Below are 27,304 nucleotides of genomic sequence, written 5' to 3' on the forward strand. Positions count from 1 at the left end.
AAGCAAACAGTTTCTTAATTGAAACAGACAGAAGAAAACATTGATCCTCGGGAAAAAACAAACAAACAAACAAACAAACCGACTTCAGAAAAGCTTATTATTACATATCCTTAAATCCCGAATAACGTTACATGTATCATAAAGAAATACGAAACTGATGAGTTCATAATGCAGAAACGTTTTATGCCTTCTTATTACCCAGGAACACTTTTGTAAGAACTGTACTGGTCTCCAACGATGCCTTCAGCAGCTTTAAACCCTACCAACAGAAAAAAAAATTTATATAAAACATACAACGTAAAATAATAAGTTTCAAAATAAACAGACACGAATAAGAAGGAAGAAACATTTTTAATAAGAAGGAAGAAACATTTTTAATGAAAATAGAAGTAAAGAAAATAACATTATGACATGCGGGAAGTAACATGACTCAAAATCTATTGTAACTTCAGACAAAAAAAAATATCTATGACTTAAAAGGGGGATGCAACTTGCAAGTTGGCCTAAAATTAAAAAGTCAAAAGCATGTAGAAATATGGGAAATAAGTTTGGAATAATTCAAACCTCTTCCATGCCAAGATTTACCACTTTCTCTTCAAGAGCACCAACCTCCTTCACATTGAACTTGTTCAGCATAGCTATGCTTGAAATGGTGGACATTGGCGTCACCTCCAAGTCATCCATGACCATGTATGTCACTACTCCCTTGACATACCCTCCCTCGCTGGGTCTTGCCACGGTAGGTGCTGGAGAAACATAAGTCATCTCACTGTTCATGCCACGACTGCAATTTGGGCAAGGGGTTCCATGCACATCGGAAATACTTCTGCTACTGCAATATGAACACATGTAGAACTTTTTAGCATTCGAGTCAACGTTATTGGTCAGCAAAGGAAGGATATTGGCACCAGCAACTGTTGCCTTTGGTTCCAGCAACATGTCCTTGTCAAGATTGGGTTGCAAGTATGTGTCATCCAGATTTTCAACACTCTCATAAAGCTTTCCCAAGCTACCAACCATGCCGTCTTTGGAGAGGAGTTTGATCACAGTCCCTACAGGCAGAGACAGGAGAGTGAAGAGAAAATCGACGACATCCTTGCTCGCTTCTGCAAACAAAACTTTGCCACGAGTTGAGTCGACCAGTAGCTTCATGCTCACACTTGTGGTGTTGGAGTTGGAGTTGGAGGTTGCCATTGATCGAAAATATTTTTTTCGGTGAAGCATTGATGGAAAATATTGAGGTGTTAGGTTGTTACCTATCAGTTTACAAATGTAAGGGAAGCACAAGCGCTCAAATTACACCTCTTACCTAAACCAAGACGAAACAATTTAGCATAAGACACTTATGTCCATCAAATTTGTCCTCCACCGAGAAAGAAGAACCTTTCCTTTTTCTCTTTCCTCTCCTTTTCTTTATTACTTTATAAAAACACTAGTACTACATAGACATATACATTTCAGTGCTCACTGTTCGGACCACTTTCTAAAACCCAAGGAGCAGTGTAGCTTGGAAGTCCGAGTGTCGTATCCACAGAGAGCGGTGTAAAGATAACAGAGCTGAAAAAGAACAATTATGATTGAAAAGTAGATTTATGCAAGATTTGATTTCAAGAAAAATCAATTGATTAAAACACTAAGGCATTGGGTTTCCACTTTTAACATAAGCATGCAACTCTTAATAATTTGATCCACAAAATATTTTCCTTTGTAGTTGTTCAAAATAATTAAAGCCCTTTTTAATTTCCTTTAGAAGTATTCTAAGCATAACTTGTACCATTGGCAACAAACTATCAAAAAATAATCTTCATCAAAATTCTATTAATCTTTAGTAATTCTCTTCTCTTTTAAAAGCATGAAAGTTTTTACTACACAATGGGAAAAACATGATTGAACCCATGAAATAGAATATCAAACATTCATCAATTAATTAAAAAGAAAACTACAAATTCCATTTGAACAAAAACTACAAAATCACATTAAAGCTTAAGTTTGGATCAAACTAATAAAAATTACACACTTATATTAAAAGCTTTCTCCCTAGCCTTAGCTAGGGAGTTAGTTCCCCATAAAAACTAAAACATAAATTAAGACTATAAAAGAAATGGAGGAAGGAGAGAGCTCATAGAGTTTGAGGAGCTTGGTCCCTGAAGCTGCAGCAAAGACCTCTTATTTATGGATGATTGGAATTGCTCATTGCCGCCAGCCCATCTCTGATCTTATCATCAATTGATGCACACGTACCACTTCCATTGCTTTTGTTATTCAATTCCATTTCTTTTGGTTGAGTGCAGCACCATAAGGAAGTAAAGATGTATAGTTTATTTTAAGTTGACTGACCACTAACAATGATTCATCCCTTGGAAGCCAATCCCCACGGTTTCTCTCTCATTTTCTTCTATTTCTTTGGCTTTGCTGAACTTCTTTTTATCTGCTGGGTGGCACATCTCATCTTTTTGACAATTAAATTCCTTCTCTTTCCTTTGTGCCTTATGCATTTTGTTTTATTTATATCAATGTCATTACCACTTCTTCAATCATTTATTTGTTTAATCCCAACTTCCATATGTTCAACGCCATCTAGTCTCCACCATTCTTCTTTCCTTGTTCTTGCTTGTTGCCAATCTGACCAAGAACCTACTAAGAGAAAGTAGTTATTTAATTTCCAATATTTTTATTAGCATAATGTCTAAACTTATAAAAATCGAACTTTAGCCTAAAAGCTCAAAATAACATAAATTAATGCACTAACAAATATATATTTAGGGATAGAAATTGTAATAATTATGTGCTTATCACTCACAAACTTAATAAAATTTTCTTAGTTGCTAATAAGAATCCACTAGTTTAATACTTAGTTGCTAAGGATCCGAAGAGTGTAGTGGTTTGGAGTCAAGTTTCTCCATAAATGGTCTTGGATTCGAGTCCTAACATGTGTGTGTGAGTTTAGGTGAATATCATCCATTTCAATTGGAGAGGCCCTACAGAAAACGTTTCATTACTTTGCTATCTCCGTTGCATGAAAGTCTTTCTTTCATAGAACGCATGGGTTCGAACCACCCTGTTGACACCTTGTGAAAACCACTCAAATATTATCCTCCTCCTCCTCCTTAGCGATTAACCAAAAAAAATTCGGAAATTGAATTCAGACAATACATGAATATCATACCCTATTCCGTCTTCACTGGATGTGTTCCCGAGAGTAACCTAAAAAAAGGATTGACTTACCTTAATTTTAGGCTTGACTGAAAATATTCAATGGCAAGACAATGCAAGCCACAACAATGAAAGAGCTGTGGAAGAAGAAAAAGCCCCAAAAAAACCATAAAACTGGTTTCGTGCAGGAAAGAAAACCCCAAAAAGAAAGAAAAAAAATCTTTAAACCCCTAATTTCTTTAGTATATCATCCAGTACTTTAATTTAATTACAATAATCTCTTTATCTGTCTCGTGCTTGTATAATAATAATTAATATTAGATACTTCAAATATATCTTAGTGACTTTACCAATCAATTCATAAATAAAATATATCTTAGTGACATTACCAATCAATTTCACTTGAAGAAATTGAAGGGAAAAGATGACATATGGTAAGTAAGTAGTGAATGAATTGAAAAAGACACTAGACTAGACACATCATTGATTGAAAACTCAATGGTCAGTTTTCTACTTTTTCTTTTTCGGAGTTTTCTTCTTCTTCAATGTACTATAAATGCTGGCAACTCCTTTAAAGGACCATTAGCACTAGTGGCAAGGGGTGGACGCGGTCTGGATTGGATCGGTTTCACCTCAAAATTACGGTCGAACCAATTACAATATAACGGTTCAGTTCAGTTCGATTTGGATAAAAATTATAAAAGAAACCGAACTAAATCAAACCAATTTTAGACGGTTTGGTTTAGTTTTGTTTGGTTTGGTTCAGCCGATTTGGGCCTAAGCCCAATTCTCTTTCTTTTTGCATTTTTTCAACATTGTTAGCCCAATTATAACCAATAAATTCACAACTTACTTCATATATAAATCATTTTCTAGAGTACGAGACCATCCTAGAACTCAAAATGTCATAAAACTTTATATTTCACTAACTAATATAGCTCAATTCAAATATTCATATATAGTTATTAACTAATTAGAGTATTACACATGTAAAATAAAATATAAATAAATAAATATACACATAAACAATCCGGCTTGGTTTAGGTTGGTTTACAAAAGCTCAAAACCAAACCAAACCAAACCAAACCATATACAGTTCGTTTCGGCTTTTAAACCATTTGACTTTTTCTTGGTCAAAACCAAACCAAACCGATAATTATGGTTTGGTTCGGCCAATTTCCTCAGTTCAGTCAGATTGATGCCCACCCCTACTGGTGGCAATAGCCCGTGGGTTGGCAAAAAGTAGTGGTTGAAGGTAATAGCGCTTATTGGAGAAGTTACTATCATTGTGTTCGAGTGCCTTGCTTTTTGAGGTGGTTTGGCCTATGCTATTCATAAAGATTGGCGAATAGGAATGATTAAAGGTGATTCTAAGCTTTATTATTGACTGTGTAAACCAGGCAGCTTATTCAGGACATTATCTTGTTTTGTTCCATTTGTGGGAAAATGGCTTGTAAGCATGTGTTTAAGGAGGCTACTTTTACGGTTAATGCTCTTGCCAACTTGGGGCACAAGCTTACTCCGTTTAAGTTGTGGGAGAATGGGATGCCTTTGAAATGTTCCCTTCTGTTTTATTTTGATCTTTTCGGCCCCGTAGTGCCTATCAAAGTAAAGGAATCTTTTTTGTTTTTTTGACTGGGTCATGAGGTAAACCCAAGCAAGGACACATACCAATGTTTTTAATTTAATACAAAGATAATGTGACACAAATTGTAATTTAATCAACTAACTCTAACTTTAGTCTCAGATCAGTAATTTAGTCTGAAGTTTCAAACCTTAGACACCTACATAGGTGAAGTCAAGAATTTTGTCGTAGAGAGTCATAAAATACCTACTAATACCAAGAGGTGCAATGCAACGGCATATATACGTAGAGATAGCAATAGAAAGAGAGATTTTTGTAGTTGGTAACTAAGTAAAGAATTATAAATGTAGAACTGTTTGGCATTGGAGTTATTATTGGTCAGCAAATGATGAATTGGGTTTGAGCAACTTGTCCTTGCCAAAATTGGGCTGCAAATCTTATAAAGTTGGCCTAAGCAGCCAACCATGCAGTTCTTGGAGAGGAGCGCTAATGATGGTGCCAACATGCAAAGACAGAATAGTTAAGAAACAATCAACAATTTCTTTGCTCACTTCAGCAAACAAAACTTTGTGGCTAGTGTCTATTAGGAGCTTCAAGCTCACACTAGGGTTGGAGGTTGCTGCCATATTAAACTAGTGATGAAGAAGACATAGCTTATTGTCTACCAGCAGATGCCAATATTTGTTTCGTATTGCCTAATTATAGATTGATAATTGAAGCACTCAAACGTTGCCTTTATTGCAGTGAACCTCAACATTGTGTATCATGGTACAGGGCATTGTGCCAATGAAACTCAACATTGGAACTTGGTCATCATCAACATGCATCTAGAGCTTGATCTCTATTTCTCTCACCCTTTTAGGAATTTAGAGAACCACTTAGCAAACTCTTTGGGAATACGCTTGAGATTGTTTTTGTAATTGATGTAGTAAAAGCCCAAATTGTAAGGTATAGACATATCTTGAGGCTTCTTTGGAGCTAAAGGATCGTTTCAGTAGCAGATTGGCTTCTCTGGACTTGCAGGGTCGTTTTTACCATATCTTTAGGTGTAATTGTTGATGCCAACAAAATCAAAGGAATCCTTCAACAATCTCCTCTCTTCCTTGGTGAAAATGGGCAGCCTTTCCTTTGTAAGATCCCACATCGACCAACGGAGAGGGGGTGATGTGCCTTATATGTACATGCTCGCATCCATCTAGCATGAGGCCTTTTGGGAGCTCACTGGCTTCGGAGTCATGGGAACTCCGAAGTTAAGCGAGTTGGGGGCTAGAGCAATTCCAGGATGGGTGACCCACTTTGCTCGTGAGCTCCCAAAAACAAAACCGTGAGGGCAGAGAGGGGGGCCCGAAGCGGACAATATTGTGCTACGGCAAAGCCGATCCGGGATGTGACAATTTGGTATCAGAGCCACTCTGCCGTGTGGTGCGAGTGTGCAGACGAGGACGTCGGGCCCATAAGGGGGGTGGATTGTAAAGATCCCACATCGACCAACGGAGAGGGGGTGATGTGCCTTATATGTACATGCTCGCATCCATCTAGCACGAGGCCTTTTGGGAGCTCACTGGCTTCGGAGTCATGGGAACTCCAAAGTTAAGCGAGTTGTGGGCTAAAGCAATCCCAGGATGGGTGACCCACTAGGAAGTTGCTCGTGAGCTCCCAAAAACAAAAACGTGAGGGCAGAGAGAGGGGCCCAAAGCGGACAATATCGTGCTATGACAGAGCCGATCCGGGATGTGACATCCTTGACCAAATGTCTCATGCCCTTTGGTTAATCTCCATATACCAATGGCTCCGTGTACCATCAAATTTCTCTTTACTCCAGCTCTGTCTTCTGTTGATTCTGAGTAATGCTCCACATATTCGCCAATAAGACTAATTCCAATTTGTCCACCTTGTTTCTCTGTAAAGCTCAACAACTGTGGCATGGGCTAGGACTCCTAGGAGAAGGCTATGGCTCACAATGTAAGGTTCAGTGACTGAATTGCCTTACCTGCATGGAAACCCTACTGGAACAGAAAGCCTTCCCGGAGCATAAATTCCAAGGTCATATCCCAATTTGGCAATGATTAACGGCTTGTTGATTGCGATCCAATTTTTTACCCGATCTCCGAATGTTCTAAAACAGATTTCAGTGTAAGCCTTGAAATCATCCACAAAGGAACTTCAATGGGGTGAAAAGGATATGGTGTTAACTGCCCACAAAGGAACACATTGGTGAGAACTGCATTGGATTCCAATGATGCCTTCAGCAATTTTAGACCCTAAGAATTCATGAAAAGAAAATCATCATTTTCAATAAGATAAAAATACCTCCAACCAAAACAAAAACAAAAAGAACGCAAACCTCATCCATGCTTAGATGAACGATCCTCTCTTCAAGGGAACCAACTTCCTTAACATTGAACTTGTTCAGCATCACGATATGGTAGACATAGGCTTCACTTCCAGATTATCCATTATCATGTATGTAACAACATCTTTCACATACCCTCCTCCACCACCGGATGAACCGAGTATAGCCGCACGGATATACTATTTTAATATATTGTATTTATACATATAGCCGCGCTGCTATACTATTAATTGGAATAAAAATTTTAAAAAAACGGCGTATAGCCGCGCGGCTATACTATTAATTTAGGAAAAATTTAAAACGGAGTATAGCCATGCTATTTATTTAAAAAAAAATTGGAAAAACACAGCGCTTTTTTAATATATTGTATTTAACAGTATAGCCGCGCGGCTATACTATAATTGGAATAAACTTTAAAAAATGGAGTATAGCCGGTCGGCTAGACTATTAATTTTAGGAAATTTTTTTTAAAAAATGGAGTCTAGCCGGTCGGCTATACTATTAATTGAAAAAAATGTTAAAAAGAGTATAGCCGGCTATACGATTTATTTTTAAAAAAAATAGAAAAAAAAACCCAGGTATAGCCGGTTGGCTATACTGTTAATTTCAGGGGAAAAAAAAGAGTATAGCCGGACGGCTATACCATTTAAATATAAAATATAATATTTAAATAGTATAGCCGATCGGCTATACTATTTATTTTGAAAAAAAATAAAAAAAAGGGCCAAAAAAAGCTATACAGGCTTTACATTCCCCTCTCTGCCTGGCTCGCTTCACTGAATCATACTTCACATCAAAGTCTTCAAGTTCAAGCCCAAAAAAGGGGTGGGCAATTCCTCATTTGAGCTCTCATGGAGCCTCCCAAGAATTCAAAGAAAAGCAAGAAAGTTAGGAAATTGAAGAAAAACTTAAGTTTGGTTCCAGTCGAGCTTAAAGCCACAGACTCTGACTGGTGGGATAGTTTCTTCAACCCAAGGTTTTTCTTTTCACTAAGCTCAGTCTCCAATTACTCTGCTTCCTGCTTTTTAGTGGAATGCATTCAAATGACTTGTAGTTTTAACTAAATTATCTTTATATTTTGTTTATTTTGGAAAATCTATGTACACAGACCTATAAACTAAAACAGGTGGTGGATTTTGTTCTGTAATGTTAAATTCGGTAATGATGTTCATAATTAGAGCTCAAAACCTATAAACTATGCTTTTGTTCAGTTAGGCTGTTGGAAAAATCGGCCTACGCTCTAGGTTGCCGCCTAGGCGGGTCTAGGCGGGTCCATTTTTTTATTTGACTTTAGCTAAATTATGAACTCGCTTCAATATCTGATGGCCGCTATAAGAAAACTGGCTTTTGATTATGTGTTTTGCATCCTGAAAAAAGAAAGATGTGGCTAGAGGGAGCAATAGAGATTTTAGCCTGTAAAAGCTTTTTGTATTTTGTATTTTGGTTTTTACCTATAATGACAATTTTTTTTAATTAAGGCCTGAATTTTCTGGTGGATATATATTGTCAGATAGGAAAGCTGAAGAAGGGGCTTAATCCAATGTCCTTTGGAGACCTTCTGTTTGTGTCTCCTTATCTGACAACAGCTTTCAAAACTGGAGTCATAGCTCTCGCAGTAAGTAATTAACATAATTCTTTAGTTACTGATATTTTTTAGGCCAGTTGATCACGAGAAAGAACATGTTGTATTGCAAACCGTTCTTAATTATAACAATTAATGGATTGTGGGTTTTCCTAATTGCTATGTGCAGGAAGGAATAGCAGTAGGGAGAAGCTTTTCCATGTTCAAGAATGACCACATTGATGGGAACAAAGAAATGATTGCCATTGGGATGATGAACGTTGCTGGTTCTTGCACTTCTTGCTACCTCACCACATGTTAATCACTCATTGTACACATTTAATACTAATTAAATTAAGGGGTTTAATCTTAATTAGATTCGTTTCATGTTGCTAATTAAGCGAAATTTTTTCATCAATTTTCAGGGCCATTTCCCAGATCAGCAGTTAACTACAATGCAGGATGCAAGACGGCAATGTCAAATGTTGTCATGGCAATTGCAGTTATGTTCACATTGTTGTTCCTCACCCCTCTGTTCCATTACACTCCCCTGGTTGTGCTGTCTGCTATTATAATAGCCGCCATGCTCGGCCTCATAGATTATGAAGCTGCAATTCACCTCTGGAAGGTTGACATGTTTGACTTTGTTGTGTGCATGAGTGCCTGTATCGGGGTCGCTTTTGGCAGCGTTGAAATCAGCCTAGTCTTAGTGGTACATACAACTATATGTCACACCAGTAAAAAATTATTGTGTGTGACAATAACACCATATCAACAACTTAACATTACTTATTAGAACTAATTTTTCTTTTTTCTTGTGTGTAGGTTGCAATATCTGTGATCAGGGTACTTTTGTTTCTGGCAAGGCCAAGGACTTTTGTTCAAGGAAACCTTCCGAATTCCATGGTTTACAGAAATGTTGATCAATATCCCAATGCAAGCAATGTTCCTGGAATTCTCATACTTGAGATTGATGCTCCCATTTACTTTGCAAATACCAACTACTTAAGAGAAAGGTACTAATTAATTAAACCTGAACACACTCTTGCATGTTATAATCAAATTTAAAAATAATAATCTGGAAGTTGACCCAATGTCCTACTTGTTTTCAGGATTACAAGGTGGATAAATGATGAGGAAGATAGGATCAAATCTGCAGGGGAAAGTAGCTTACAATATGTATATGACTGGTAACCTGGAAACAAATAGTACATATGTATATAAAGAAAATTAATGTGACATTTTTTACCCTGAAATTAATTTGTTTTCTGGTTTAATTGGCAGCTGTTGGTAACATAGACACAAGTGGGATAAGCATGTTTGAAAAGGTCAAAAAGCTTGTTGACAGAAGGGGGCTCCAGGTTCAAAAATCTGCAACAGTCTCTTTCAATTTATCAAATATTTCCTTCCAAATTTTTATTTCATCTGTTTATATAACTCTGTAATTTTGTTCCCATCTGTGTTTAGCTTGTACTGGCGAACCCGGGAAGCGAGGTGATGAAGAAGATGAACAAGTCAGAGTTGATTGAGAAAACATGTCAAGGATAGATTTATCTCACAGTTGCAGAGGCTGTTGCAGCATGCAACTTCATGCTTCACTCCACCAAGCCCAACCCTGGCAAAGATCAAGAACCAGCTGCATGGAACAACGTTTGATGGATTTGGTACAATGTGAATTTATGTATCAGAAAGCAATATCCAAATAAATATGAAGACTCGTTTCAATTAAGGAGAAATGAATTTCAGGAAACAACGTTTGATGGCTTTAGCGGCTATACTATTAATTTCAGGAAAAAAAATTTTAAAAAGGGAGTATAGCCGTCGAGCTATACTCTTCTAATATATTATATTTAAACAGTTTAGCCGCGCGGCCATACTTTTTACTTCTTAAAAAAAATTAGAAAACAGAGTATAGCCGCGCGGCCATACTTTTCACTTCTAAAAAAAAATTTAAAAACAGTGTATAGCATAGCCGTGCGGCTATACGCTTTTAATATATTATATTTAAAACGTATAGCCGAGCGGCTATACTATATATAACAGTGTAAGACACTCTATATGAATCCCTAGTCCCAACTCAGACGCACAACAGTTAAACATGCTCCAAAATTCCATTTCCAGAATTGATCAGGCGCAAAGTTGACATGTTTACTCCTCTTTCTTCCCAAGGAAGACATTGGTGAGAACTGCGTTAGACTCCAATGATGCCTTGAGCAATTTCAGACCCTAAAAAATTAATGAAAAGAAAATGATCATTTTGAACAAAATAAACAATTCCTCCAACCTAAACAAAAAACAAAAGAATATAACAGCAGCTCAACTGTGGAAAATTAGCTTTGATCAAAAGCCTACATGATAATGTATGATGGTTGTATCGTCACAGGCTTGGGCGGTCTCTGAGGCCGTATCTCTCGTACCCAAATCGATAAATTGATTGCTGAGTTCATCTTTTGATGATTGTCAGAAGAGAAAGCTGTAAAACCATGAGATTTATTCCCATCGATGAAAACAAAGGACAATCAATCTTGAACACTGCTGCACGCCATTGCAATCAAACCCAGAAGAAAACTACAACAGTAGAAGAAAATCTATTGTGGTTTACTATCTGTAACCGAGGAAAATAGTATCTGAACACTAAAGATGAATATGTATGAGAGTTTCGTGGATGTTCAATGACACGTTGGTCACACTTGTTGGAATCGGCGACGCTAGGTTGTGTAATTGAAGCCGCACCTCCCTCCACTGCGATGGCAGAATCTGAGGAGGAGGGCAGCGGCTACAAGCTTCTTGAGCGACAGAACAAAAAAGCAAGAGGTGTATTCTTTTTTTCTTTTTTTCTTTTCAGAAAACGTATTTTGGGTAAGTTAAAATAATATAAATATTTATATGGTTTTTTAAATTAATTTTTTCTACACCTTTAGATTAGATCCAAGGGTGAGTGACCACAAACTCCTTGGACCACAAGGGTCAGGAGAACGGGACTGATTTTTATATATAATAAAACTAAAGAAAAAAGTATCAAAAACGAATAATCATAAATATATATTCCCCCTTTTTCTATTTAGAAACTGGAAAATTTAACTCAAAATACAATCTTCTAAATACTTTGCATGGACCTTCCAATACAAAAATAAATAAATAAATAAGAAGAAAAAAAAATTGGTCCATATATATATATATATTACATATTTTTTCCAAACAAACAAAAACATGAGAAAATTAAGAGATGGACAAAGTTTTGTAAGAGTTACCAAGAGGAGACCTAAGTGCAGCTTTTTAGGCTTAGACGGTAGATGTAGAGTAGGGCTCTCTGGAGTGGAGAAGATGAAAATATATGTGCTCTGTAAGTTGGTGCTCTTTTTATTAACTACCCTTGCGTCCTTAGGCCATCTCCAATGCAAAGACCCAAACTCAAAATATTGCCCCAAACCTCCCCCAACCCAACAAAATGAAGGACCCAAAATTTGGGAAAACCCAAATATTGGTCCAAGTATTGCCTGGGCCCAACACTATTCAATGGAGCCCACTGCACCTAAAACAGCCCCATGTGCACAAAATCTGACATGGGCCCCAGCTGACCTGCTGTGCTGTTCAAGTTTGTCTGCTTGTCCCGCCACTTGTCAAGCTGCTGTTGCTATTTGGTTTTTTTGTTTTTGTTTTTATATTCTAAATGTAACTTAAATCAACTATCTAATCCAATGGTCAAAACAATATTTTAAATTAATATAGGTCAAATTATATTTGTGGAATTTCAATTTTTTTTAGGTCAAATTGTTCAAAAAATTTAATTATGAAGTTATTTAAAAAGATTGAATGAAGAAAAGTTATCCATAAATAAAAAAAAATTAGACTTAAACCATTCTTAAACAATTTAATAAAGTTGTGGACTTAAAATTTGAGTCCGGAGGGTTGGGAGAAAAAACAATTTGAGTTCGGGCAAACCCAAATAGTCACTTTTTGGAGGGGGAAAATTTGAGTTTAGCCCCTCATGGATTGGAGATGGTCTTACTGGACCTTAATTTTGGGCTTGATTGAAAAAGCAGAATCATGTATTCAATGGGCCCAACTCCGGCCCCACTTGATAATGTTTTTCTTCTTTCCTTTTGTTTTTCACGGTAAGACACTTCAAAAGAAAGAAAAAATCAGAAATGGAATTGAAGTTTGCAACATGGCATAAAATATGCAAAAATCAAAAATCAGAAATGCCGTAAAATATGCAACATGGCCTGCCCTGCCACAAACCTTTTTTTTTTTTGGTCGAAAACCTGTCGTAAACTTACACAGAAGAAGACCTACTTCCTATATATATACAATCCAACAATTTACAACCCTACATTTTCTGTGAAGAGAAAATTGTTCAATCTGTCGATCTCTGAAAAAGCAATCTAAACGATATTTTAAATTATTTTACTGCAAGGGGAGAAAATGATTAAACTTGAGTATAAAAAAATGGGGCATATTATCTTGACCAAGTCATCTCTCTGTTTATGTTGTTTGCGAGCAAGATTTGCCTCTCTCAATTGTATCTCCTTTCTATTTTAACCTCTTTGAGCTTCCATGCCCTAGAGGTTTTACTTTGTAATACTCTTTCCATATAAATAGAAAAAAAAAACCAAAAACCAAAAACCAAAAACTCATCTCTACTATGCATCTCTTCTTCACAGGGTCAAATATGGTCGCATATAAATCCGAACGTCAAAATTTAATAGAAACACATTTTAGAAAACCACATTTATAATTTTTTTCTCATTTGTAATTTAGTGTGGTTCAGCCCAGTTGTCACAAGTTCTCAATGGGTTCTCTTTCAACTCTATGACAGACTGATGTGATGTGATTTCTAAATGAGTTGAGTGGTAGGTTTACTCAAGTGGGAGAATTGAATGATTTCCAAAACAAGAGAACACAAGTTTCTGACCAAACGAAACAGCATTTTGTGGAAATTTCTCTCACAGAACTAGTTGCTCGAGAATTGTCGTTCTCAAGTCACGCCATCATTACTTTTAGGTGAAAAGACAGCTAGAGGGAACTTTAGAGAAGAAGAAAGCAGAATCTGATCTCTTTGTATCAATGTTGAGACAAAGCTGGAGTTCAGCTAACTAAATCAACTACTAGTTAGTGCACTGAACATGAAAGAGAAGTTTAAAGTCCAAAAGCAGGCGAATGCCATTACATTACATATATATACATAGCCGGGTCTTACTCTTATTACACCAGAAAAGACCTCCAAAATAACAACACTGTAAAACAAAGGGATACATCATCCCTATTCAAAAACAAACATCCCCATATATACAAGCTTCAAGATGCCAACTCCAGTACTTGATGATCAGATGTGTTGATGGACTCTACCATCAGTGTGAGCCGAGCTTGCCAGAGAACGCCACGTAGCCTTGAGGGATCAAGTCGCTCGACCCGAACACATAAACAAACCTTGTCATCAACGATAGGCTCCTCAAGTAGAAAGTGGCGGAGCAGGATTTGGACTAGTGATTGGAAGTATATCCACCGACCCGACTACTATGCCCCATATGCCCTACACCAGAAGAGCATTAATGAGATAGCCTGACAGAAGGAGAGGGTCGGTTCATGCACATCCCATCATTAACCAGGTGTCACCTTATTCTTTCATCTCCGGACGGGCAGGCTGGCAATGGGAAGGGATTCTTAAATGCACTTCCCATCATTGTTCACCTGTCACTTCGCTCCCTGGCCCCTGTCAAGGAAGTAGGTTCATCAGAAACATAACATTAAATATAGTCCAATCCAGAGGATAAATATCTCTTTCATTAAAGATATGGAGGGCCATCTCCCTCCTATAAATACCCTTCACCAATCTCTGGACAAAGGTAATAAATACTCTCATTGTGAAAACCCTACATCTATTCTCCTTAGCTCAAGCGTGTTTCTGACTTAATCATCGGAGAGGGCTCAATTGGGATCAGCCCCAGTTCGCTCTTATCTTGATAGTGTTCTAAGTTTGCAGATCTTATACCGGAGATAGCCTTATCGCAAGATCATATACGAGCTCAGGCCCCAGCCTAAACACTAGCCATCTATACGAGAAACCATGACTCCCGAAGAGACGTGTGAACTCTTTGAGGAAATAGTAATGGATACCCAACACACTAATACAAGAGGTAAACGTGTTATTTTGTAATTCTAATGATGCTTCTAGTGTGCAGATTTCAAAATTAGGACAAAAACTAGATACTCTTCTTTCAATGAATTCAAGCAACCCTCCGAAGGAAGTGTGTACGATCTGTGAAACTCATGACCATGTTACCATAGCTTGTTCACTGGGAGCTGCATATCTAGAATTTGTGCAAGAGCAAGCTAACTTGGTCATGTCCTACAACCAAGGTCCAATAAATGATCCATACTCTCAAAGTTATAATCCAGGTTTGGGGAATCATCCAAACTTTTCATGGAGGAATATCCAGAATCAAGCCAATCCTCCTTGATTCCAAAGGCCAATAAGAATCATCATCATTGGAGGATATAGCAAATGGCAATCAACCAATCTAATTTCCAGCAAACTACACAAGCCTCCATCTCCAAATTGGAAACTCAAAGATGGCCAAGCCAAACCGTGATCAATCCAAAAAACCACTAAGTCAAGGCCATTCATGTGCTTAGATCAGGTAAGATAGTTGATAACAAAGTTGGTTCTAATCTTTTAAATGATGTTGTGGTTGTAGAAGATGAAAATGAAGATGAGGAGATAAAAAATTCCACACGTAGGGGTATTTTAGTTATTTTGGCCAAAAATTCAGAAACGATTTTCTACGCATTCACTAAGTCGAATGCTATCGTTTAACCTGAGAATCATAATGGTCTCACTTCAATTCCTTAAATGTCCTCTATAAAATTCACAAAATGTTACATAAGGGCATTTTGTCCAACTTGAAATTAAACACACTTAATCCAATATTCTTCACCATAATTTTTTTTTGTTTTTACTGAAATACAAAAATTCACCTTGAATTTTTCAGAGTATTACATTTGCTTTGTTTCATAGGGCAAAATCAAAACTGGTTCTTCAATGTAGGACACATCCTGCTGGAGAGGCAAGTCATCCCAAGAAATCACTTGTTATGCATTAGTAAATCGATGAGTAAGATAGAGGAGAGATGGGCTAGGAGAGTTAGATTCAGATTAAGACAATTAATTTAGATGCTCTTCGAATAGCTTGGTTAGATTCTCTGTGTTTTCTTTCATCGGGTGTGATAGAGGAAAGAAGAGCTGGGATAGTTTCAGACAATGAATTTTTCAAGGGGAATAAAGGGTGAATATTGAAGTATTTATATGGAGGGCAATTTGGTATTTTCAGGTTAGAAATTGAGTATTTGTGATTAAGGACTCGTTTGGGAGTGATTTTGGATAGGCCAAAAATCACTTATGTGGAGAATCACTTCTCCAAATAATCACTTTAAGTGGTTTTAAGTGATTTTATAGAGAAGCACATGGGAAGTGCTTCTACTAAGAATCATTAAAATCACTTAAAGTATTTATATAGAAGCACATGAGAGGTGGTTCTCTGTAGAAATGATTCTAGCATATCCAGAAATTGAGTATTTGTGATTAAGGACTCGTTTGGGAGTGATTTTGGATAGGCCAAAAATCACTTATGTGGAGAATCACTTCTCCAAATAATCACTTTAAGTGGTTTTAAGTGATTTTATAGAGAAGCACATGGGAAGTGCTTCTGCTAAGAATCATTAAAATCACTTAAAGTATTTATATAGAAGCACATGAGAGGTGGTTCTCTGTAGAAATGATTCTAGCATATCCAGAATCACTCCCAAACGAGCCCTAAGTTTTATAAAGTGACTATTATTGATTAAGGTTTATGATTAGTGAGTATTTAGGTCAATTTCCCTATTTTAAAAACCTTTTTAGAAACCCATTCAGACTCATCTATACTCTCCCTATATATATATATATATATAAATATTAAAATCTGAAATTCTTATCCCTTTCAATGCAAAACCGTAGCCCATCTCTTCATTGTTTCTTCTTTGGCATGGGTGCCATTCCTCTTTCTTTTCTTTATGTTTCTCTGCTCATTACTTGTAGGCATATTGGCATTTGAATTTCATATCTTGTGTCAGCCAACAACATGCTTTATACTTCTTTTGCTGTGGTAAATCATGCAACTTTGGACAGCAACCATGTGTCCAGCAGCAAAGTCACATGATTTACCACAGCAAAAGAAGTATAAAGCATGTTGTTGGCTGACACAAGATATGAAATCCAAATGCCAATATGCCTACAAGTAATGAGCAGAGAAACATAAAGAAAAGAAAGAGGGATGATTGTTGCATTCCTAAAAGGACACAAATTAATGTGCAAACAACCAATTAAAAATACCCGCAAGTGCACGAATCTATTGAAGTATAGATTATGTAAGTACAGGGTCGATCCCACGAAGAACTTGTCGGCTTCCTATAAGTTCTAATTTGAGTACAAAGAGAACACTTAATTAACACACCACAAATGCACAAATGAAAGAGGGAAACTAGAAATGAGTAAAGAAGTGTAAAAGAAATAAAACAACACAAGAAAACTAAAGAAAAACACAAACAGCACTTTTTATCACCCTTTTATCACCTATGAACAGTGCTAAAGCGACCGGTCGTGAGGCAGAAGCGACCGGTCGTTTTTGGGCAGAGTCGAAACTCAAATTTTGACGTGAAAAGCGACCGGTCGTCAGGTAAAAGCGACCGGTCGTTTTTGGGCAGATTCGTTTTCTCTGTTTTTCAGTTTCGACCTCTGTCCAGTGTTTTGCCTATAACTTTCCAACCGTACGTCCAAAATTCACGTTCTTTATACGGTTGGATTCAGCACAGAAAATGCAAGAACACAACGCGGACCAAAAGTCCAAAACAGTTACGAAAATAAACAGAATTCAGTAAACAAGACACATAATGTAACAAACACACAACTCACACACACATTGGGGGGGGGGGGGGGTTTTGGTTTGGTTCAAGTGACCTAATTCTATTGCATGAAAGTAAATGGACTTTGAATTTAAATGAGAATGGCAGAGATGAATTATCAAAATGTGAAAGTACCAAGTAACAAACACTAGGGTTTCGGAATCCACCCTAAACAATTCTACCTATGTTCATGGATACTCAAGTGATGAACTCTAAACTTGTTGATGAAGATGTTCGCAATCAAGACCATGGGTCGTGGCTCAAGACGCATTGATTCTCTCTAATATACGTAAAGTGCATGGTTCGTGCTACAATACTTGTGCCCTCCCCATAACCGAACCTAGGTATGGTTCGTACTTCGATTCAATTACAAGGAGAACCCATTAAGTTCAAAGAGAATATGAACATCACAAGAATCCTAATAGCATGGTGTTTACATTAGGTATTCAAGAAACCAAATCACATGGATGATTCTTACTTCATCCATTTATTGCTTAGGATAACATGAAGATACACATAATCCCAACAATCTCAAGAAGCATGCTTTCAAAGATGGCCAACCAAGGAAAAACACACATCAAGGATAGATTAATTTGGTGAATTGGAATTCATCAACAATATCTAGAAATTCATACACTCAAGCATCAAAACAATAAGGCAATCATGTTTAGGGCTTCAACCTAAGCCCTAGCTATGGAGTTTAGTTGCTCATACTCATTCCAAATACAAACTCAAAATAAAATTAGAAAGAGTTTACAGATTTTGAGAAAATGATGAAAGCTTCAAGGTCATCAATGGTGGAAGCTTTCTTCTCCACTTAGCTTGGCTGCACCTTGGCCTTCTCCAAGCTCCAAGCTCTCCAAAATCTGCTCTCCTCTGTGTAATCCCTCCATGACTTCCTTCCCCACGTTCAAAAGGCTCCCCAACTTCAGATTGCAATTCCCTTTTGCTTCCCTCTCTCCTCCTTTCCAGCTTTTACTTTTAGTATTCTAATGCAAAGTCTTCACCCATTGTCTTCTTGTCCCCTTGCAAATGATGAAGCCTTGTCCTCACAAAGATGCCAAATGCTTCAGAAAATTTCTCATCTACTAAGGTAAATTCTTGTTACCAAGTGCTATGGTAACAAGAATAATCAAGATAACACAATGGAGGTAAAAGCTGGCCAATTCCGGATTTCCAGAGCTGTGGTAACATGCTGGATTGGTTGGATAGGCAATACTTGTCCAATGGAGCTCAAATTTGGATATGTTGTAGTTAACATCCATTGGAACAAGTCTCATGAAGATCATGACCTCATCCGAGCACCAGAGCATGTTGATCCCAGGCCAAGAAGTTGACCTACGAAAATGAACAAAAACAAAGTTTATAACCAATAATGCACTTTTAGCTCATTTTCATTCCAACCAAGGTAAAATCTAACAAAACACAAAAAGGAAGTAAAAAGCTATAAAATGTCAAGAACTAACTCAAAATAGTGGGAGAATAACATGAAAAATCATGTGTAAAAATGAACCGAACAATGACACCCATGCCAAAGAAGAAACAATGAAGAGATGGGCTACGGTTTTGCATTGAAAGGGATAAGAATTTCAGATTTTAATATTTCCATAGTGATTGTTGTTGTTGAGATTTAAGGCTATAAATAGGAAGCTCTACAAGCCTTCAAACACACCCAAGCTCCACAACTCTTGAGCTTTCTCTCTTCCCTCCATCTTTCTAAGTTTTAATTTCTGTTTTTAGTTTTATTTTACTATGGGGAACTAACTCCCTAGCTAAGGCTAGGGAGAAAGCTTTTAATATAAGTGTGTAATTTTTATTAGTTTGATCCAAACTTAAGCTTTAATGTGAATTTGTAGTTTTTGTTCAAATGGAATTTGTAGTTTTCTTTGTAATTAATTGATGAATGTTTGATAATCTATTTCATGGGTTCAATCATGTTTTTCCCATTGTGTAGTAAAAACTTTCATGCTTTTAAAAGAGAAGAGAATTACTAAAGATTAATAGAATTTTGATGAAGATTATTTTTTGATAGTTTGTTGCCAATGTTACAAGTTATGCTTAGAATACTTCTAAAGGAAATTAAAAAGAGCTTTAATTATTTTGAACAACTACAATGGAAAATATTTTGTGGATCAAATTATTAAGAGTTGCATGCTTATGTTAAAAGTGGAAACCCAATGCCTTAGTATTTTAATCAATTGAATTTTCTTGAAATCAAATCTTGCATAAATCTACTTTTCAATCATAATCGTTCTTTTTCACCTCTGTTATCTTTACACCGCTCTCTGTGGATACGACACTCGGACTTCCGAGCTACACTACTATACGACACCTTCCCTTGGGTTTTGCAAAGTGGTATTAACAAATAGAAACTCATTCAAACTTTATGTCATGGATCCTCCCCTATAGGCAAAAGATGAAAAAGTGAAGCATTCAACCCATAAAATGCCATGGTCAATTGATAATAGATAACAATTTAATATAAGAAACTAATATTTTAATTAAAAATTTTAAAAATAAACATATGGGTTTGAAAATTAGACCTAAAAATATCGAGTTATTTGCACTAACACCTCTTGAGATTTTTGGTGCTCTCACAATACTCCTAAGGTTTCAAAAATTACAAGAACACCTTTGAGGTTTCAAATTGTTTTTACAAAACCCATTTCCGTTGATTATTTGTCCAAAAATTGATGATTTTATAATATAAAAAAACTTATACAAATGAGAAAATTAACCCCAATAAAATGTATGTGCAATCTAATCTCAAATGTAGCTTTTGGATTATATAAAATCTTATATCTTTGGATGAGAAATCAATGAAAATGAATTTTGTAAAAACAATTTAAACCTCAAGTTATGTTTATGAACCTCAAAGGATTTTGTGAAAAAACCGATAACCTGATGAAATGGATTCCGAGCTTCCTCTCTGTGTAAATAACTCTAAAATATCCGACTTCCGCATGTTTGATAAGTTGGTAGGACAAATTATAAATACCAGAACTTAAAGGGTCACAATTCTGACCAAAAGAAAAAAAAGGGTCACAACTACAGTCAAAATAAAAGAAGAAATTGCAGGTCTGCACTGCACATAGACGGAGGGTTTAAGCCAAGGTTTTGGCTCCTTGTTGTCTTCAACCTCTGTTGCACTGCTCCTTGCTCCGAAACGACGACGTTAAGCTGTTGAAGTTCAGAATAAACTATTCAAGTGAGCTCTCAAATTTCTCTCTCTCTATCAATATGTTTTATTCAATCCCTGCTATTGCTCTGTAGTTAGTTGATGAAAATCAAACCCAGAAAATGACCTAAACCCTTTGAGCTCCCAATCCCAAAATGCATCGCCGCCTTTCCATTTTCACCCACAAACTTCTCAAAAATTCCAATTCTATCCTCAACACCACCACCAAGCACACCACCACCTTCTTCCTCTGCTCCCATTTCAACCCCTCAAATCCTAGGGCCGGTGGGTTTGCCTTTTTTCGCTTTCTTTCATACTCTCCGGTGAGCCGGCGGCCACCTGATCCTGAAGACCCCTCCAACTTGATCAAAGAAGATGGGGTCTCGGTTATATCCCAAATGTGGATTGAGAATTTTCGAGAACCTGATAGGATTGCGACCAATTTGTCCTCTTATCTTCGGCGGTTGGAGTTGTGGGTATTGGCGTACCAGAAGGTTTGTGCTGATGAGATGGGTGCGTATATGCCTCGCAGTGCAATACAGAGGGCAGCTCTTGAGGACTTGTTAGCACTTCGTAATGCTGTTCTTGACAGTAGGTTTAGGTGGGGGGCTAGACTAGAATTCTATATAAAATCACCCAAGGATAAGACCGATTACCAGTCATTGTCAAAGAGGAAAATTAAGGCCATCTTGACGACCACACAGCCAACCCCATTTCAAGATAGGTTAGTTCAGGAAGTGCTGCTTATGATTTTGGAGCCGATATATGAGTCTCGGTTCTCGCAAAAGTCATTTGCGTTTAGGCCTGGGAGAACCGCACATACTGCGTTGAGGGTGATTAGGAGGAGTTTCGCAGGGTACTTGTGGTATATAAAAGGCGATTTGAGTACCATCTTGGATGGGACGAAGGTGGGGATGGTGATAAATGCTTTGATCAGGGATGTGAGGGATAAGAAGGTGATTGATTTGTTGAAGGCGGCCTTGGTTACACCGGTGATCACGACTAAGGATGATGGGGTGGAGAAGAAGAAAAAGAAGAGGAAATATCAGAAGAAGAGGGTGTTGGCAGAGGATGAACCCAAGCCAGACCCATATTGGTTGGAGACCTTTTTTGGGTTTGCACCTGAGGAGGCAGTGAAGCTTCCTTCTTGGGGTCATTGTGGGATACTTAGTCCCCTTTTGGCTAATGTTTGTCTAGATGAGTTGGACCGCTGGATGGAGGGAAAGATCAAGGACTTTTATCATCCGTCAAAGAGTGATGTCATATGGAATAGCCCGGAAGGTGAAGCAGAACAGGGAAATACGTCTTGGCCTGAATTTGTGCCAACAAGTGGCCCAGATAAGACCAGAAAGATGGATTACATACGATATGGTGGTCATATTTTGATTGGTATCAGAGGACCTCGAGCAGATGCAGCTACATTGAGAAAACAGTTGATTGAGTTTTGTGATCAGAAGTATATGCTCAAGCTTGATAATGAGAGCCTCCCTATAGAACACATAACAAAGGGTATAATGTTTCTAGATCATGTGTTGTGTCGCAGAGTTGTGTACCCAACGCTTCGTTACACTGCTACTGGTGGGAAAATCATTAGTGAGAAGGGCGTAGGCACTCTTTTATCAGTTACAGCAAGCTTGAAACAGTGCATCAAGCAATTTAGGAAGTTGAGCTTTCTGAAGGGGGATAGGGATCCAGACCCACAGCCTTGTTTCAGAATGTTTCATGCCACCCAAGCTCATACTAATGCACAAATGAACAAGTTTCTGTCCACAATGGTTGAGTGGTATAAGTATGCAGATAATCGGAAAAAAATTGTGAACTTTTGCTCTTACATATTAAGGGGTTCACTTGCAAAGCTCTATGCAGCAAAATACAAGCTCCGTTCACGTGCAAAGGTGTACAAGATAGGTTCTAGGAATTTGAGTCGTCCTTTGAAGGAGAAGAAGGGGCAGTCACCTGAGTACCATAATTTGTTGAGGATGGGTCTTGTTGAGTCAATTGATGGGCTGCAGTATACCAGGATGTCTCTTGTACCTGAGACTGATTACAGCCCTTTGCCAAATAACTGGAGACCCGATCATGAGAAGGCATTGCTCGAATATATAAGGCTTGATGATCCAAAAACTATAGAGGAGCAGCGTAGTTGCATCATGGATCAAGGTCTTGTTTCACCTCAGGATTACATTTCAATGCTTGTTTGGAACTACAAAAGGAATGCTGTCATGATGGATCAACTTTCCTTGGTCAATAGTGGTAGCATTAATACTGAAAGAGATCAACTATTGCTGCTGGGGTCGAACCAGGATAAACTTGAGCACAGGACTAAAGAAGAAGAGGAAAATGGTGAACGGTTTAGTGTATCACAAATGTAAAAATTTTACAGGCACAGTATTTTGCTGAAGTTATTCATGTGGCACGTCATTATGATGGCTTTTTACTGGCACACATGCTGGCAAGTTATAGAAATGTTAGCTGTATGTTGTCAACAAGGCAATGATATTTGGTTAGTTATATTCTTTCTGATCTATTTTGCTTTTGTCAACAGCAATTTTTTTTTAATTATCGAAATTTTTTCAATTTTCAATAATGTTAGACAAGCATGTTTCATATCTTACATTATTTTCCAATGTTGGAGTTGTAGTTGTTTACATAATGGACCAACAATCCACCAACCCAAAAAAAAATGGGACCTACGATCCTCACCTTGTTGTTAAGAAACGAAAGAGATAAAATACAGCTACGAACACCTTTTGAAACTGGAAGTACCCTGCTTGAATCTTTTTTATAAATATAATTACAAATCACCATTAATTGTAAAAATCTAGATTCCCATTTTCTTTTGTTAGTGTTTTCGGTTTTTAATCCTTTTGAGAACCAAATGAAATTGTCTTTTAAAGTTGTATTGCCTATGAAAAATTGAAAATATGTTTTATAGTTGTATATGCATATCGTTGAAGTTGTCAAGGAGCAAACTAGTTTAGGGTAATTCCAAAATCTGGCAAAATCATGTTATTTTGTCCAGGAAGTTATGAGATATTTTTTAAATGACCTTTTGATTTCATGCAACAGTGCGCGCAGTCTTGTTTATACATCCCCTCTCACATGCCGAGTCACAGGCAGCGCCTTGTTAAGTGAAAGCACGGATAAGCCACATGCAGTTATTAGGAGTTTCAAACTTTTTATAGACATTTTATCTGACTGGCATCCACAGCAAAGGATGTTCTGCTTTGGGGCTCATCTATTGTTTAGTGAAAACCTAAATAAAGAAAAGGTTTTTAGATTTCTGTGCTTTGTTCCATTTTATCTTATCTTAAGAGACCTCTGGCTGAGGGAATTTTTTTGGTTCAATTTCTGGTTTGTTAGGTGACATCTGAATTTGTATAAAAACACTTAGCATGTTGCAGGATTGTACTTTGAGCAATCTTTTGGGGTGAATATGTAGAAAGGTAGCATTTATATAATTTTTGTGAGTGATAGTTAGAGGGGCTGTTGTTAGTCCAAAGCTGTAAGTTATTGCTCAGATAATGTTGGTGTCATTGTATCTCCATGTACAGCTTAATCATGAAAAATAACGCTATCATTACTGTTTTTGAAGTCTGTTTTCTGATTGTGTGGTACTTTCTATGCCCGAAATTGGCTTAAAAATTCCAGGCCCCTTTTCAGCTTCTCCAAGTAATGTTATTTTACTGATGTTTTGCTGGCCAAAGGTTATATGTTTCTCTGATCATCATAGTTTATCTTATCTTTGTTTGCACAACAATTGTTCTCTGTCTTCACGATTCTTGGATTTCATTTCATCACTTGTCATTACTGAATTAATGATCTCTGCTCTGGTTACTGGAGTAGCTGTTATTACCAGACCAATTGGTAAAGAGATGTGCTTACTTGTGCCCCATGATTATGGGTGCTGCCAATGCTATAGACTGAGTGTCGATGTCAGGGGCCTCTCTGTCTCTGTTTACTTGGTGATTTTAGGAATTGCAGGGTTTGCTCAAATAATATTACTTGCTGGATTGTTTCCTTGTTTGGGGCACGCAAGTATTTGAGCTAGATTATCCTTTCATTATTTAGTTAAATACTCATTTATGTTTGAAGTTTGATTCCCATCTGTCCTAGTCCAGATAGATAATGCCCTCTTTCTGCAAAGTTCACCTTTTCCTAATCACATGAAGTAGTAATTGTGCAATTGCTACTCATCTGGTTGTTGACTTCATTCAAGGACAGAAATTCACTGATGGACTGCTGAAGAACTAAAATTGTTCTCACTCAATGCAGTGCTCAATGCAGCTTTGGAGAAGCGAATCAGGAACCCAACAGTGAGGCAGTGGCTTGACGAGCTTGAAGATGCACTCTATGCGGCAGGGGGTTGGATGAGTTGAAGACTAAAGCTCTGCTCACCCATTGCGGGCATGGTGGGATCGGAAAGCCCTTAACTTTTATAAAATGATCTTAGAGTAAACTAGCATTTTGATGTATTTCTGAAGAATATCATAATTATACAAAAAAAATTATGATTCGATCACTTCGCAAACTTGTGGTATTGGGGAACTAGATTCACTTCTCGGAGGTATTTGGTTTGCGTGAAAATGATCCATCAAGGGAAACATTTATCACCCTTTCTTCTTTTCTTTCTGTGCACAAGTATGTATCAATGTGGAATTGGAACAGCGGATGGTGTTGTCTTGTGATCCCCTGTACTTGGGCACTTGGGAAGTCACGACTCACATGGATGCCGTGCCACTGATCAAGCCATCTACTACTTTACAGGACAATTACAACATGGGAGCTTGACATTAGAAAGGAAACTGCATTGAAGCTTCGCAGCACATAGGCCCTACTGGTATATATCTCTAGTAGAAAATTAGATTTGTCCCCATATAAATTAAATTACTCATATGATGAAGCATGGGCCCTACTGGTCATGACCTTTCAGACAAGTCTTTTTCATGTCAAAAATTTGTCTTGTGGCCATGTTAGTTTGCTGAATGATGAATGGTTAGATTCACACATCTTGAAGGGAAAAGAAAAGTTACAGTTGATTTTGCAGAGAAATGTTGCTGTTAATTGGATCTTTAGGGTCATATCAGAGTTACAAATTCTGTTCTTTTGGCGCATTCTCCCTGTCCCTGTTATATTGACAGGGAAAGTGGATCATATTTTTCTTCAGCTGCAAGCAATCATATATGCAAAGAAAATTCAAATAATTGCAGAGCAGCAGCTCTTATTCAACAAGGGACATTGATAATCAACACAAAGACTAATTAAGTTGCAGAGCATCCTGTCAAGAATGTAGACCCTGAGTACTTAAGCAAGTGGCTTATGCATAGTGCAATATCACATAATTGAAAAAGATTGTAATTCTCATTTTTCAATGGAGACACTTCACCTTCCTTCTCCTTAAACCCTTCTTCACATGTAGTTGGTGCTTCCTTAACTGCACTCACCCAGATATTTGCCGTGCCGTAATCCTCCCTCAGAAATGCTCCAACAGCATCCCTCAGTGTTGTGATCGCATCCGAATATAGCTGCAAGCAGTCCTTCAAGCAAACCAGAGCAAAAGGATCAAAACTTTTGTTACTCGACAGCTTCTCTATGGTGGACAGTGTGTTGGTTGCATTTCCTAGTGCTAGCTCCATTGCTATCAATGCTAGTCCTTGAAGATTAGTCACATGGCTGACAGGCACGGCTTGGAGAGAGGTTGCGCAAACCATGTAGCTAATGACGTCGAATTCATCTGCGCATTTTTTGCAGGTTTGGTCGATTATATCAACAGACGTTGCAGCAATGGTGGACAATTTTGAATGAGGAATTACAAGGAAAAACATGCAGCAGCAGATTAAAAAGAAAGAAATGTGATACATTTTTTTCCCCTTGGTTTTCTTGGTAGATAGCAAGTGAGATAGGGAATGGTTCTAAATATGAATTTTGCTATGCAAGGGGATTTTAGAGGAAGCTTCCTAGAATGCAACATATATTGCCTTTTTTTTTTTTTTTTTTTTCTTCTTGTGCTAAATTTTTCTATACTATGGTTTGAGAAAAAAGACATGTTACGCAAAGCATAAATCCGGGATGAGCCCAAATAAGATGGTTTCTTTTTATCTTTTATTATTTATTTTTTATAATTGAGCTGACAAATTTGGTCATCGCTACTTTGAATAAAAACTCAAACACCACCCCACCCCCAGCTCCCCCCCCCCAAAATTACGTTGTAATATAAATAAATTTGGATGTAATTGAGAAATAAATTGACTCACTATCGCTCATAGGAATGGTATGCAATAATTTTACATGAAAAATTGAATCCTCTTCTTCAATATCGCTTATATATTTGAAAAAATTTCACGAATACGACATTAAAAATTCTGCCTATAAATAGACATCCGAAAATGCATTGAATATGATATTGTGAAGAGTCCGAGAAATTAGAAGTGTACAAAAACATGAAAGACAATACATATCTTCACTACAAAAGACAAATCAACGTACGACGACTTCATTTTCTTTATTTCATCCCTTATTTCTAAAGGCAATCATT

At 37.3% G+C, this 27,304-nt stretch overlaps 3 protein-coding genes and 1 pseudogene across 5 annotated transcripts; 2 read left to right on the top strand and 2 right to left on the bottom strand.

Moving 5' to 3' along the window:
• LOC110766159 (uncharacterized) lies at positions 1–2,139 on the bottom strand. Its single transcript, XM_021969443.2, has 2 exons — positions 565–2,139; positions 1–259 (listed from the first exon to the last, which is right to left on the bottom strand). The coding sequence occupies exons 1-2, from the start codon at positions 1,222–1,224 to the stop codon at positions 182–184; spliced, it is 738 nt and encodes a 245-aa protein (XP_021825135.2). The 5' UTR covers positions 1,225–2,139; the 3' UTR covers positions 1–181.
• A 5,724-nt stretch (positions 2,140–7,863) lies between these two features.
• Positions 7,864–10,436, top strand: LOC148294431 (sulfate transporter 3.1-like). 2 transcript variants are annotated; one of them, XM_088253527.1, is made up of 8 exons: positions 7,864–8,067; positions 8,602–8,706; positions 8,843–8,969; positions 9,078–9,364; positions 9,478–9,668; positions 9,765–9,842; positions 9,937–10,013; positions 10,120–10,436. In XM_088253527.1, the coding sequence occupies exons 2-7, from the start codon at positions 8,632–8,634 to the stop codon at positions 9,944–9,946; spliced, it is 768 nt and encodes a 255-aa protein (XP_088109653.1). In that variant the 5' UTR covers positions 7,864–8,067; positions 8,602–8,631; the 3' UTR covers positions 9,947–10,013; positions 10,120–10,436. The 2 variants fall into 2 exon arrangements, with proteins under 2 accessions (XP_088109653.1, XP_088109654.1); XM_088253528.1 differs by having other exon boundaries at positions 9,765–9,831.
• Positions 10,437–20,628: 10,192 nt separating this feature from the next.
• Positions 20,629–26,597, top strand: LOC110766142 (Intron maturase, type II family protein). 2 transcript variants are annotated; one of them, XM_021969407.2, is made up of 2 exons: positions 20,629–23,272; positions 25,045–26,597. In XM_021969407.2, the coding sequence occupies exon 1, from the start codon at positions 20,925–20,927 to the stop codon at positions 23,139–23,141; it is 2,217 nt and encodes a 738-aa protein (XP_021825099.1). In that variant the 5' UTR covers positions 20,629–20,924; the 3' UTR covers positions 23,142–23,272; positions 25,045–26,597. The 2 variants fall into 2 exon arrangements, with proteins under 2 accessions (XP_021825099.1, XP_021825098.1); XM_021969406.2 differs by lacking the exon at positions 25,045–26,597 and adding an exon at positions 23,839–25,029.
• LOC110766144 (putative invertase inhibitor pseudogene) lies at positions 26,031–26,630 on the bottom strand (annotated as a pseudogene).
• Between the last annotated feature and the right edge of the window lie 674 nt (positions 26,631–27,304).

This window comes from Prunus avium, chromosome 5 (assembly GCF_965620075.1).
Source record: "Prunus avium chromosome 5, drPruAviu1.hap1.1, whole genome shotgun sequence".
Taxonomy (NCBI): Eukaryota; Viridiplantae; Streptophyta; class Magnoliopsida; order Rosales; family Rosaceae; genus Prunus; species Prunus avium.